This window comes from Schistocerca cancellata, chromosome 2, assembly GCF_023864275.1.
Source record: "Schistocerca cancellata isolate TAMUIC-IGC-003103 chromosome 2, iqSchCanc2.1, whole genome shotgun sequence".
NCBI lineage: Eukaryota > Metazoa > Arthropoda > Insecta > Orthoptera > Acrididae > Schistocerca > Schistocerca cancellata.
In genome coordinates, this window is record NC_064627.1 from 147,897,676 (window position 1) to 147,910,551 (window position 12,876).

General features: G+C 37.4%; 1 protein-coding gene across 10 annotated transcripts in view; it reads right to left on the reverse strand.

Annotated features, from left to right (window-relative positions):
- Window positions 1–577: 577 nt before the first annotated feature.
- The window catches only part of LOC126161441 (prolyl 4-hydroxylase subunit alpha-1), an 806,800-nt gene continuing 794,501 nt past the window's right edge, over window positions 578–12,876 (reverse strand). For all 10 annotated transcript variants that reach the window (XM_049917255.1, XM_049917251.1, XM_049917252.1 and 7 more), the window contains 5 exons: window positions 12,285–12,551; window positions 9,526–9,750; window positions 8,655–8,720; window positions 5,809–5,974; window positions 578–1,050 (listed from right to left, as the gene is read on the reverse strand). In XM_049917255.1, the coding sequence (XP_049773212.1) occupies window positions 980–1,050; window positions 5,809–5,974; window positions 8,655–8,720; window positions 9,526–9,750; window positions 12,285–12,551 (795 nt within the window). In that variant the 3' untranslated portion in view covers window positions 578–979. The remainder of the gene's footprint in view (window positions 1,051–5,808; window positions 5,975–8,654; window positions 8,721–9,525; window positions 9,751–12,284; window positions 12,552–12,876) is intronic.

The following is a 12,876-nucleotide window of genomic DNA, read 5'->3' on the forward strand; positions in this document are numbered from 1 at the left end:
CATGAAACATGAGAACCCAATAAAAACAGCACTGCTGGAAAACTCAACAGGGCAAAGAAGCAGGGGAAGACCAAATATTTGATTCTTAGATGATCCATAAGAAGATCTAAAAATTATTGGTGTCAGAGGAGGGAATACAAGACTCTGGACAGGGTCGAATGGAATTATGTCCATCAAGCACTTTGGAGGGCCTGTACAAAAATTCAGTTACGATTAGTGAAATAGTCTTGCACTACATAGAATGATGTCACATTCAGAAGCTACAATGTACAATAAATGCAGGAGAAAACCAAGTCCACAGCTAATCATTCCTTGATTCAAATCTAGGTCCACTTATTGTATAATACTAGTATAGTGTGCCCCTGTAGGCTGCTATCTCCCAAAAAATATGAATGAAAAGCACTAGATAGAATGACGTCACATTCAGAAGCTACAATGTACAATAAACGTAGGATAAAACCAAGTCCACAGCTAATCGTTCCTTGATTCAAATCTAGGTCCACTTATTGTACTACACAAGTTTAGTGTACTCCTGCAGGCTGCTTTCTCCTCAAAAATATGAATGAAAAGCACAAAGTGACAGAAAAAATAAGTATTTTTATTTATACAATAATTTATAAAGGAATGCAAAAACATCTAGAGGTTTTAAACCAATTAATGACAAATTTACCTTAACAATATGAAAGGTAAAGACATACATTCATTTTTATGTGATAAATATCATTAAAATTCACAAATATGTGGAAAGTTTTTGCAACAGTATCTGAATAGCCTCCCAACACAATATTGAAATCTGACTAAATTTTCAACATTATAAATGTCAAGTGCAGCAACACTGCATTGGGAAAGCATCCATTACACTTATCAGTGCAGGCATGTTTGAAATCCTGCTCTGCTGTTTACAGTGCAAAATATGGCACAATGTAAAGCTTTCTACATGACTTTACTGGAGAGAACACTTGTCCAGTTCAAAGAAGAATCACTCCTCTGGTGACAGTCCACAGGGTCTGAGAAACTCCTGGCCTTGTTCGTGAAACCATTTATTGGAAACTGAAAAATAGGATATTATTTTTTTATCCAGATTGCATACACATGACAAACGGGAAAATGAAATATTCATGTGAACAGTCATATTAAAAAGTAAAATTTTAATATAATTGTGCACTTAAAGAAATCAGGAATAAGTACAGGGAAAAAGGCCTTTTATTCTTCCTAAACCATTCTTTCAGTCATATAAATGCCTTCAGTAATTTCACCAGTTTCCTTCTAAATCATGATTATTACAATCCATAAATCAATATCATTTTATTCTTGCCTTTGCATTGTATTCCCAACTCAGTATTTATCAAATGTCAAACTATGAATTTGGCCAAAAGTACTTGATAGCGACATAATTGTAAGATCTCTAAGTTCAACATAGTATTCTATATGTATAACGAAGATCATCTGTTTGCTTCTTTCCAGTTCATACAAATCTACAGGTTTATTCCACTCTTGAAGAAATTTTGCAGACTTTATCTTCAAGACAAGAGGTGGCTCATTGTCAACATAACATTTTGTAATCTGACTTGAAATGTATATGTATGTAACACACTGTCAGAAAAAATTAGTATACCTGGAAAGATGACAACGATTTTGATCCGCTGACAACAAATTCCACCTGGGAGATAGCACATGTACTGATAATGGTTTCAACATCATCTGCCAACAGATAGCATAGTGGCACAGCTACCAGAGGGCCATCGGTGACTACACTTTAACAGGGAATGCTGACATCAGAAAGCTGAGCATGGCACAAACTTGTGAAGCAAACAGGCAATCATGCCACAAAGATGCACTTGTGCTTCCAACAGCCTATTGAGTAAGATTGAAGGGGGTCCAATTGTGGCCATCCAAATGGCGGAATGGTCCATTCAGAGAATTGCCACACAGATTGGAAGTTCTGTGTCATTTGTGCAGTGATGCCGGTATCAGTTTTCACGTGAACATTCTCACACTTGTACATACAATTCTTTATGTCCACACAGCACAGACTCTGCCAGGGTCATCATATTGTAGGGGCATCAGTGGCAGTTCGTACAGCTATCGCAGCACAGATAAGGCTGCTTACGAGCTCAGTCATGTCAACATGAACTGTTGTGAATCAGCTACAGGCATGCACCCTCTAGGCTGTTTTCCACTTACACCACAGCATCGCATGGCTCAACTGGTGCTCTCAGAAGATCACTTATAAGATACAATGGCACAGCATGGTCTGCAGTGGTGAAAGCAGATTCTGTCTGCACAAATGTGATGGTCATTTGTGTGTACGACGTAAACCTCATGAGCGCTGTCTCATAGAATGCATTCATCCAAGACAGACAGGCTCCACGCCACGCTTTATGGTCTGAGTTGCAATAGACTACAACTCCAATTCACCTTTGGTATTTCTGGAGGGGATGCTACACAGCACTCAGTACATGCAGAATGTTGTTCAACACATTCTTTTGCTATTCTTGCAACAGGACAATGATGTGCTGTTCCAACAGGGTAATGCTCACCCACACACTGACCTTGAAAGTCAACATGCTCTACAAGATGTGCAGCAACTTCCGTGGTCAGTACAATCTCTGGACTTGTCTCCAATCAAGTACGTGTGGGATACAATGGGATGAGAAGTGACTCGTGTGACCCATCAACCAGCAACTCTTTACAGAACTATATGAATAGGTTGATCATGAATGGTACAAGGTATTCCAAGACAGTATTCGCCATCTGCATCAGCGACTGGACACCAGAGTCAGTGCCTACATTGACACCTGTGGAGGCTGCACCACATACCAATATGGGTATTGCAACATTAGCCGACACCTGGTACCTCACACCACCTTATGCTATTGATCTGTAAATGTAATCATTTCATGTACTCCACATGCACTGTTGCAGCACTAGATCTTGAGTAAATTGGAGACCTCTAAAGGGTGTACTAATTTTTCACTGGCAGTGTGTAAGGGTGAACATTAATAAAACCTACAAACTGCAGGGACGGATTACTGACTGGACATAGAGGAAAAACGGTACTGTGAACATGTGTCCAGCAATGCACTGTTGTCACAGTAGAGGGTGCTGATGATGACCATTCCTTTTACCATGTGCCATGAGTTCCTTGTGTTTTGCAGGCTGTGTGATTGATGCAGCATACTGTAAGCAGCAGAATGGTCTGGTATTCATGTCAGGAACAAGCCGAGATGACATTTGTGTATGGCCAAGAAGATGGAAGCAGTCGAGAGACAGCACAGCTGTATCACAACAGGCACCCTCAAAGACACCAACCACATCACACAACATTTCAAGCCCTTTTAGAGTGTTTGTGTGATCATGGGCCCTTTCAGGCAGGGAGGTGGCGGGCTGTGCATACACCAGATTTGGAGGACCAGGTTCTACAGGATATTCAGACGTATCCTAGTACAAGTTCCAGGCACATGGCCTGCCAACATGGTGTAAGCCAAAGTATGATTATTTGTATCATGCATGACAACCACTACTAAACGTGTATTTGATGCAGCTCTGTACTGTTCCCGGATGATATGTTGTCGTTACATGCACGTCATCCATTTCCAAACAGTGTTGTAGCACAGTGGTTAGCACATTAACTTGTCGTGTGGAAGGTTAGATGTTCGAATCTGGTAAAGTACAGCAAATTTTTTTCACTCCTAAATCCAGCCAAAAGCCTTTCATCATTACTTTTATGCAATTACTTGATTTCAATGTATTTTTTTATTTCTACTACTTTGCCAGGTCATTTTCATTATCGTAATGGCTTTTTTATTTGCTCATATTTCTCTATCATTCCTTTTTTGGTTGTAATCTGCTTGTATCACCTATAATCTACAACCAAGTGCCAAACAGAACTGCTCATTGGTTGATAAAGCAGCAGTTTGTGTAGCCAGTATGAGGAGAGTTTCAGGTAAGAAACAGAAATTATACTTTGTTTTGTAGTGTTGAAACTGAAATTTTTCTGTCTTGAATTTGCTTGTAGAGGTTAGTTACACTTGTCGTGAACAAAGTGATCGTAAAACTAGCTCTGACACTGATTGTTGACCCCTGTTTTCTCAGATACATTGTGTGGTTAGGTTAGGACACAAGTTTAAATTCAGGGCCACACAAGGCATCATCTGCCGCAGTTCAGTCACTACTCGCTTACAATCAGTCGTCGACAGAGAATCTTACATTTCTGTCATAGCTTATGACGACCACTTCCAACACTGCTCTGTGTTACACATTAACAGTATTTGTGAAGTCACCATCATCTTTGTATGTCAACTATAACCAAGCGGTAGCTGGCAGTGGATGTGGCAACACTGCAGCGGCTGATGACAGACACCAACTGTCAAGCCATTTTAATCAGACCATATATGATGTAATGTTATGTTTATTCATTCTATTGATAATTCCTTCTTTCCTTTATTCAAACTTCTGTTGATTTTAGGATGGTTTTGGTTACCTATCCCACCCACCCTTTTTTCCTAAATCTTTTTTTTACAAACTGAGATGAGGAAACAAACTGGATTATCAATAATTGTAATCTGTAATTTTTAGGTCATCATTATTGTGGTCTTATGTTCGAAGACTGGCTTATTGCTGCTCTCCACCCTAGTCTGTCCTGGGGAAGTGTCCATTGCTACATAATTACAGCAGCCCTCACCCATTTGAACCTGCTTACTATAGTGAAGTTTTAATATGCACCTACAATTTTTACCCCTCAAAGGTCCCTCCCTTACCAAACTGATGATTTCATGATGTCTCTGGACGTGTCTTTTCAAGTAATCCCTTCTTTTAGTCAAGTTTTGCTACAAATTTCTTTTCCCTAGACTTGAATTCAGTACAGTCTCAATATACCCACCTAATCTTCTGTAGCCCATATTTCAAAATCAATATTCTCTTCTCGTTTAAACTGTTCCATCATCCACATTTCTCTGTCATACAAGACTACACACTATACTCCACACAAAAAAATACCTCCAGAGAATACTTCCAAACACTTAAATTTATATTTGATGTTATAAAATTTTTCTTTTTCAGAAAAGTGTATCTTGATAATGTGAAAAATAGTAAATTGCACAAGGCTTCGGAATCTGCATTTTATTCTAAGTCCCCCAGTAAGTGGCTGGACAAGTCAGTCGGAGGAAGGCAACAGCATACTACCGAGTAAAGCACTACGGTGTTCAGACCAACCTTCGGATTAATGATATTTATTAGTTTTTTACTTTGGCCAAAATAAGTTATTTTGCTGCCTAAATAGTGAAACTTAGCTCCTACCTACAGTGTCTCATTTCCTAATTAATTTCTCCAGCTACATCTAATTTAATTTGACTACATTGCATTAACCTTGTTTTACTTTTGTTGATGTACATCATACAACCTGTTTTCAAGAGACAATCCATTCCATTCAACTGCTCTTCCTTATCCTTTGTTGTCTCTTGACACAATTTTGCATCCTCAAGAAATTCCAAAGTTTTTATTGCTTCTCTATGGATTTTAATCACATTTCCAAATTTTTCCTTGGTTTTGCTCAATGCACAGAGAGACAACCCTGCCTCACTCATTTCTCAACTACTGCTTTGCTTTGATGTCCTTTTAGCCCTAATTGCAGCCTCTTGTAGACAACCTTTATCCCTGCTACCTTCTGAATGTCAAGGCATGTATTGCAGAGACAATGTAAAAAGTTGAAGCTATCACAACCTTTTATATAAAAATTAATTTAGTGTCCATGTTATGAACACACAATTTTAATGCAATGGCACAATTATTATGGAAGGGAAAGCCTACCCCATTTAGATCCTGTGAGAACTGGGCATGCTGCATGTCTTGTGAGATAATCTCCTTCTCCATTCTTGTGCAGATTGTACCAAAAGGCAGCTGTGCCTTTCTTAGGCCACAGTGCCACTTTTATTGATGGAAATACTGTGCCACCACCCTGAGGCACATCACTCATCTGCAAAAGAAATATAATGGAAAGATTACAGAGAAACCTGTTTACTGCTATTGATTTCACAGAAATCTTTGGACACAATTCTTGGAAAACATCCTTCATGTAAAAGTGATTGTCAACAAGTCTCACTGTTGACAGCCACTGCAAGTCTTCCCTTCTCTTTAGACAGAAATAGTGGAACACAGAAGTAAATGCCACATTAAACAGCATATAAAAGGGCAATCAAATGAAAATGAGACACTCTGTTATTTCAAAAGTAATAATCATACTTGTTAACACATGATCCCACTGTGAGACAAGGTGGCCAATGCCTTCATGGAAAAATGTTTGCTGTTGCCTAGATACCCATGATTGTACCCAGGTGTGCACCTCTTCATCCAAAGCAAATTGACAGCCATGCCCATCTTTCTTCAGGTCTATAAAACGATAATAATTGATGGGGAAAGATTGGGACTACATGAAGGATGTGTGGGCCTGCACACTTGTTGCCAAGGTTGCTTCAACTATGGTGCACCAGTTTTGCACCATACAGTCCCGATATCTCCCCATGGCATTAATGCAATGGCACAATTATTATGGAAAGGAAAGCCTACCCCATTTAGATCCTGTGAGAACTGGGCATGCTGCATGTCTTGTGAGATAATCTCCTTCTCCATTCTTGTGCAGATTGTACCAAAAGTGCAGATTGTACCAAAAGGCAGCTGTGCCTTTCTTAGGCCACAGTGCCACTTTTATTGATGGAAATACTGTGCCACCACCCTGAGGCACATCACTCATCTGCTGAACCTGAAGAACGACATCTGTGGTTGTCTATTTGCTTCAGACGAAGACGTACATGCATGGGTACAATCATGGTTCTGTAGGCAACTGCAAACATTTTTCCATGAAGGCAATGACCATCTTGTCTCAAGTGCACACATATATCTAAAGAGATGGGAAGAAGAATTTGCTCTTACCAACAATTGAAGACTTGCAGCAGCAGTTAACAATGAAAACATGCAGGAACAAATTGCTTCAGAGACAGTATACACAGATGTCTTCATTATGAGGTCTGTAATTTTATTTTAATGGAGAGAATCTTTTAATGAATACTGCATTTTGATATATTGTTATTATGCATCAGATATTAATTAATAGGAAAAAGTGTAGACCTTACATACGTAGTCCATTTCATTGTTTTCCAGCCATGGAAGTAATTTCACCTAGAATTCACCGTAGAATAAATGGAATATATACGCAATTCAGTTTATGTATTGTTTCTAGGGTCTAATAGAAGCATTTTTATTTTTTATTTATTCACAATGGAATATGCAGAGCAGGAGAGAGAGAATGTAATTTAAACTTTTGTCCAGCATAACATTTTACATATTCAACAATTCCTTAATTTAATTTTGGTGCTTTGTAAACCATTGTTTGTCTTTCACAAAATGTTAGGAAGTATACACTTTATGGAAGAAAAAAGAAAAGAGTAGGGTGTGTAATGTAGCATTGACAACAAGGATATTAGAGATGGAACACAAGCTCTGATTGGCAAAATTGGCTGTCTTATCAAGGAACCATTCTGACGTTTGTCATAAGCAGTTTTGGCAAACAACAGAAACCTTAAATCTGGAGGAGGCTGGATGGGAAACTTATTAGAGTCCATGTACCTGAATGATTGACACCTTTCTGGACCAAAGTAAGTGACTTTAAAATCTCTGTGAAGATTATTGTTCTTCCATGGTTCTTGGGTGTACTGTCACATCCAATCATCAAAAGTCTACAATATTTCAATGGATTACCAATCTTCCATCTGGCTCAGTTGTCCACAAAAATATCATGAATTTTCAATGTATCAGATCCAGTAGTACACCCAAGAACCATGGAAGCAGCATACATACGAGGAAAGCATCAGGTCACAAGATTATTCTTATTTCTAGTACTGATTCCATGAACTGTGAGCTGTTGGTTTGAAAAATAGATATATATTTTAATGGCAAATTTGATTAAGGAATAAAATATTGGCAAGCAGTGGTTAGTATCCCTTGTTTCCTAAATAGGCCTCTGCAAGATGTTCTTGAGTTTTACCACTTACAATTCTTATAACACATTTTTGGACCTGGAAAACTTCAGTTCAGCTTCACGAGTTATCCCCTTTAAAATACATCAAATGACATTATGAAATGAAAGTACGCACAGTATGCTACCACTGCCCTCATGGTTGCAAAACCAGTATCTTACCAACTGGAGCACAATCCTCAGCTGCAGAACAGAAGTTCTTTAAACAATGTTAATACAAGATTGGTATCCTTTAAATTAACGAGAGAAATCTCAGTCTAAGCTCAATTAAATTAAATCATCCTTATTTCCACAGAGATGATTATTACATTCTTCAACACTCACTTTTCTTAAATGTCTAATGTTCTCTGAAGTATGCAAAGAGACAACACCAAAGACCACCAAAGATAATTATGTTACAAAAAGGTAATTCTGGAAACAATTGCACCAATAAACAGAGCCAAGCTATAGTTACAGAAATAAGTAGCTTGTGACCACTTTCATCTGTTCCATACAATATTGAATAGAAAATGCTTATCCTGACTGTCAGAGAATCCATTATCTTTTAATATGCTTCATTTATCAGTGTCATTATATCTTGATAATAAGCAGTGAGTAATGTTTTCTAGGAGTAGGACATACTTACATAGTACAACACAGTAGCTATTCTGTTTCCAGTCCCCAGGCTCTTGAATGCATTTGTTTCTTCTCTCTGAAAATGTAAAACAAACTTTTTAAGTCTTCATAAACAAGACAACTGGCAGGAGAGCCGAATAAAGAAGTAGGAACATAAGAATGGCCTAGAAACCTTCTGGTAAGCCAAATAATGTTTTCAAAACCTAAGTTTCCAACATGTCTTGAATGTACTAACAATTCCGACTGAGGCGTAGATGTTTAATGTAAAAAAAACCATTTGAAAACAGGAAAAGGGGGAATGCAAAGTGGTTAGTGAGCAATGGATATACACATATTAAGAATTACTAGGGGAGACAAGAAATCAAACAAATGGATAAGCTGAAAAAGATTTAATTATGACTTTAACGAATATAAAATTTTGTGGTACAATGGGAATTACCCTCCACTATACCCATCTCAGTGGTATACAGAGTATGGAAGCAGATGTAAACAGAAATAGATAGGATATGAAGGCAGACATTTAATAGATAGGTGAACCAAGAAAGCCCCTTGCTGGATTCCAAGGCATAAAAAAAGGGTGAGCTGTCAATATGTTGGAAGGTGGACAAAGAACATACAGAAACAGAATGGGTGTGTATTGCTGAACACCAAAATGTCTGAAGCAGCTGAGAGGCGGCTTTCTTCCAGTGATGGTCTTCAAATCATTGACACTGATCATGAAAGTGTTAGTAATCATCAAGACAGAGACAGTCCAAACAGAAACAGTTTCTCAAATGTGAATAGGTCCAATTAATATTATGATTATAGAAACTACAGGAAGAAAACAGTAGGCATTATATGTCAACATAAGATTCAAAAAAAGTTTATTTGCTTGTACGTACCCTTGCGAAATCAAAGTGAGGCTCATAATGACCACCAATACCATAATTGACCACCTGTAGCTCTTCTGCAGTAGAGATAGTAAGAGCTGCCATATCTTGTGCTCTCTGATTGACGGCTGCCACATGAGGGTGTTCTTCATCCTTGAGCCAAGCTGACTTACTGATGCGGTAAGTAGCTGTCTCCAGTTCGCCTGTCTTATAGTTTTGCACAGTTGCTCGCCGGAACTACATATGTTAAACGAAAACAATTACAAGTCATTTTTCAGAATCACACAGAAATTAAGTTGGTGATGCTTCTCTTACATCAGAATCATACATACAAATTGTGTAATGTTAAATTTATACCCCATACTAAAATTCGATATTAGATAATGAGAAACACAGACAGTGGTAGTTTTGCATACACTAAATTTGTTGTTAAATATTTAGTTTGTTGCATAGACTGAATGTGAAGAGATCTTTATGGAAGTGTAACAGGCCAGAACAATATCATACAGTACACATACAGAAATGAATGAATGCTCTTAAACCTCTACATTTTCCATCCATTTTAGTCTTCAGCATAAAGCCTGATCTGTCATAGTTCTCTACAATAGGCTATTACATGTAAGTCTGTTCCTCTCTACAAAACTACTGAAACCAACAGCCATTGTACTGCAACCTACAGTCATTAGAACCAGTTCACTGTATTGAAGTGTTGGTCTTTCTCTGTACAATTTTAACCCCACACCTTTCCCTCCATTGCCAAATTAACTATTACATGGTGCCTAATGACAAGTTCTTAAAACTTATAATTTCTTCTAGTTAAGTTCTGCCAGAAAGCTCTTTTCTCTATGATTCATCTCAGCACTCCTTTGTTAATTACCCAATCTGCTTGCCTAATCTTGAAAATTTTTCTGAGACCATATTTTAAAAGCTTATATTTCTTCTTGCCTGGACTATCTATTGTCCACATTTCACTTCTACATAAGGCTACACTCCAGGCCAATGCTTCAGAAAAGTTTCCTAAACACAAATTTAAATTTAATGGCAACATAATTTCAGATTCCCTAATAGAACTGTACATTTAACAGTAACATATTCCCCCTTTTCAGAATAACTTTTCTTGATGTTATCTCTCTGCATTTTAAATCCATTCCTACTTTTCCCATCATCAGTTGTTTCGCTGCCCAAATAGCAAAACTCTTCTACTACTATTAGTGACACATCTTCTAATTTAATTCACTCAGCATCACTTGGTTTAATTATATTTGTTTTACTTTTACTGAAGTGTATCTTATATCCTCTTTTCTAAACAGCATCCATTCTATTCAATTTCACAGTCACACGCAGGTCTCTGTAGATGTTCAAGATAACCTTCCACCTGAAATATTTAGTCCCTTATAACTTCGGAATTTCTGTGTCTGTTTTAGTCAACAATGTCAAAAGTTGTATAAACAGCATATAAAATAATTGTTTATCTACATCCCTACTATGCATGCCACTTTACAGTGTATCCATCACACTTATTTCATGAGATGTGTGTGGGAAGAAGTCAGATGTTGCCTGGCTCTCCTCGGAATTAGGGACAGTTCGAGAACATTTTTCCGTACAAGCGACTTATCATTTGGCGGTTTCCTTGCCCCCTTTTCCTTCACAACTTTACCTCATGTCTGTTTCCATTAATAATTGTGATATGCGCTGCATACAAATCTTGTACTTGGTTGGCCCTGCTGCCCCTCTCAGCTTGGTGCCCCAAGCATCTGCTACTATACTAACGGTGGTACATCCTGTATAGAAATATTAAAGCTGTGGCACCTCTGGCATCCGTCTCAGGTACGCGCCCAAAGCGGCCGATGTGTCACCTGGGTCACTGGCCATACTTCATTGTATGCTTTCAGAATTTCAACACAAACCTCTCCATGATACACAACACAGCAATGTTGAAGAATTCATCAAAGAAGTTTTCTGTTAGCCACTTCTTTTATGCATAAAGTACATTTCCTTAAGATTCTTCAAATGAGTCTCAACTAGTTGACTGATTTTCCTTAACAGGGTTCCCACCCTTTTCCTGATCTGAAAATTAAAGCCTTTTTAGGGCCTGTGAACATATGTGTTCTAAAGAGAAAACCTAAAGAAAAAGCTGCAAATTTAAGATAAAATAAAATATTTACTAGTCCATATAATTTTTCAATTTAGCTAAACCAATTAAAAGATATTATGAGTCACTTTAGACAACTAGCAATAAAAATTCTTACAATCTAGCAGAAAGTGTCAGACAAAGTCAATTTCAGCATCTGAAGACAAAAGCAGAGAGCAACTAAAATTACTCAGTAAATAAGTCAATGGCATTGGGCTCTGATTATAAACTGAACCGGTTGCATGTGAATGGAATAGAAAATAAAGCTAGAAAGTTTTAATTAACTGGTTATGGTGATACATAATAGCAACTGTGAAAAACATGGATTCTTAATTAACAGTTCAGCATGTTGCAACAATAATGATTCATAGTTTCATTTTTTGGCACATACAATGTTGTTTCCAACAGATTTCATATTTTTAAAATAAATTTTTTGCCCTGCAGTGGAGTACATGCCAGTACAAAATTTATTTCTGAGGGGAAAGTTTTGATTTGAGTACTGATCTGGCCCACAGCTTTAATTTTGTCTGAAGTTTCAACACAATCTCAATATTAATTACTTTCTCTTGTTATTCTTATGGCGCTCAAGAAAAAAGCAAAAGAAAATTTTAGTGCACATCTTATTTCATTTGTGACTTACCCTAGGTTGTGCAGTTTGTTTGATGGTCGCAATCTCTGAATCGTATATGACATCATGATAGATTACAATTAATGGTTTCAAGTAAGCTTCTTCCATCTTTAATCTAGCGAGTCGCAAGAAAGGAATGCCATTATCAACATAGCGACAATGTAACTTGGCAGCCACTGATGCTGGCAAATCCACTTCACCACGGCACAGCATCTCATACAGATCTCTTTCTGACAATTCATCTTCCTGTACTTCTAGTTTTTCTTCTGATATAGCTGGCTAAAATGGATTGAATTTAATCATATGAGTCCAGGGATTCATTATTTTGTCACAACACAAAACATGTGTGACCATGCAGAAACTTACAGTTGCATGAAAAACCAAATCCAAATCTCTTAACCATGCAACATATATCTTCAATATAAAAATCCATTTTTAAATCTATTCACACTTTAACACCAACATACAACACAAAAAAAATTACATCAGTGTCAACAAAAACTACATGTGAATGATGTTTATAATATGTATACTTGAGAAAAATTTGATACATGGTGTGTAAGTATAATGAAATTGAAATCTGTCACTATTAGAAACCATGAAA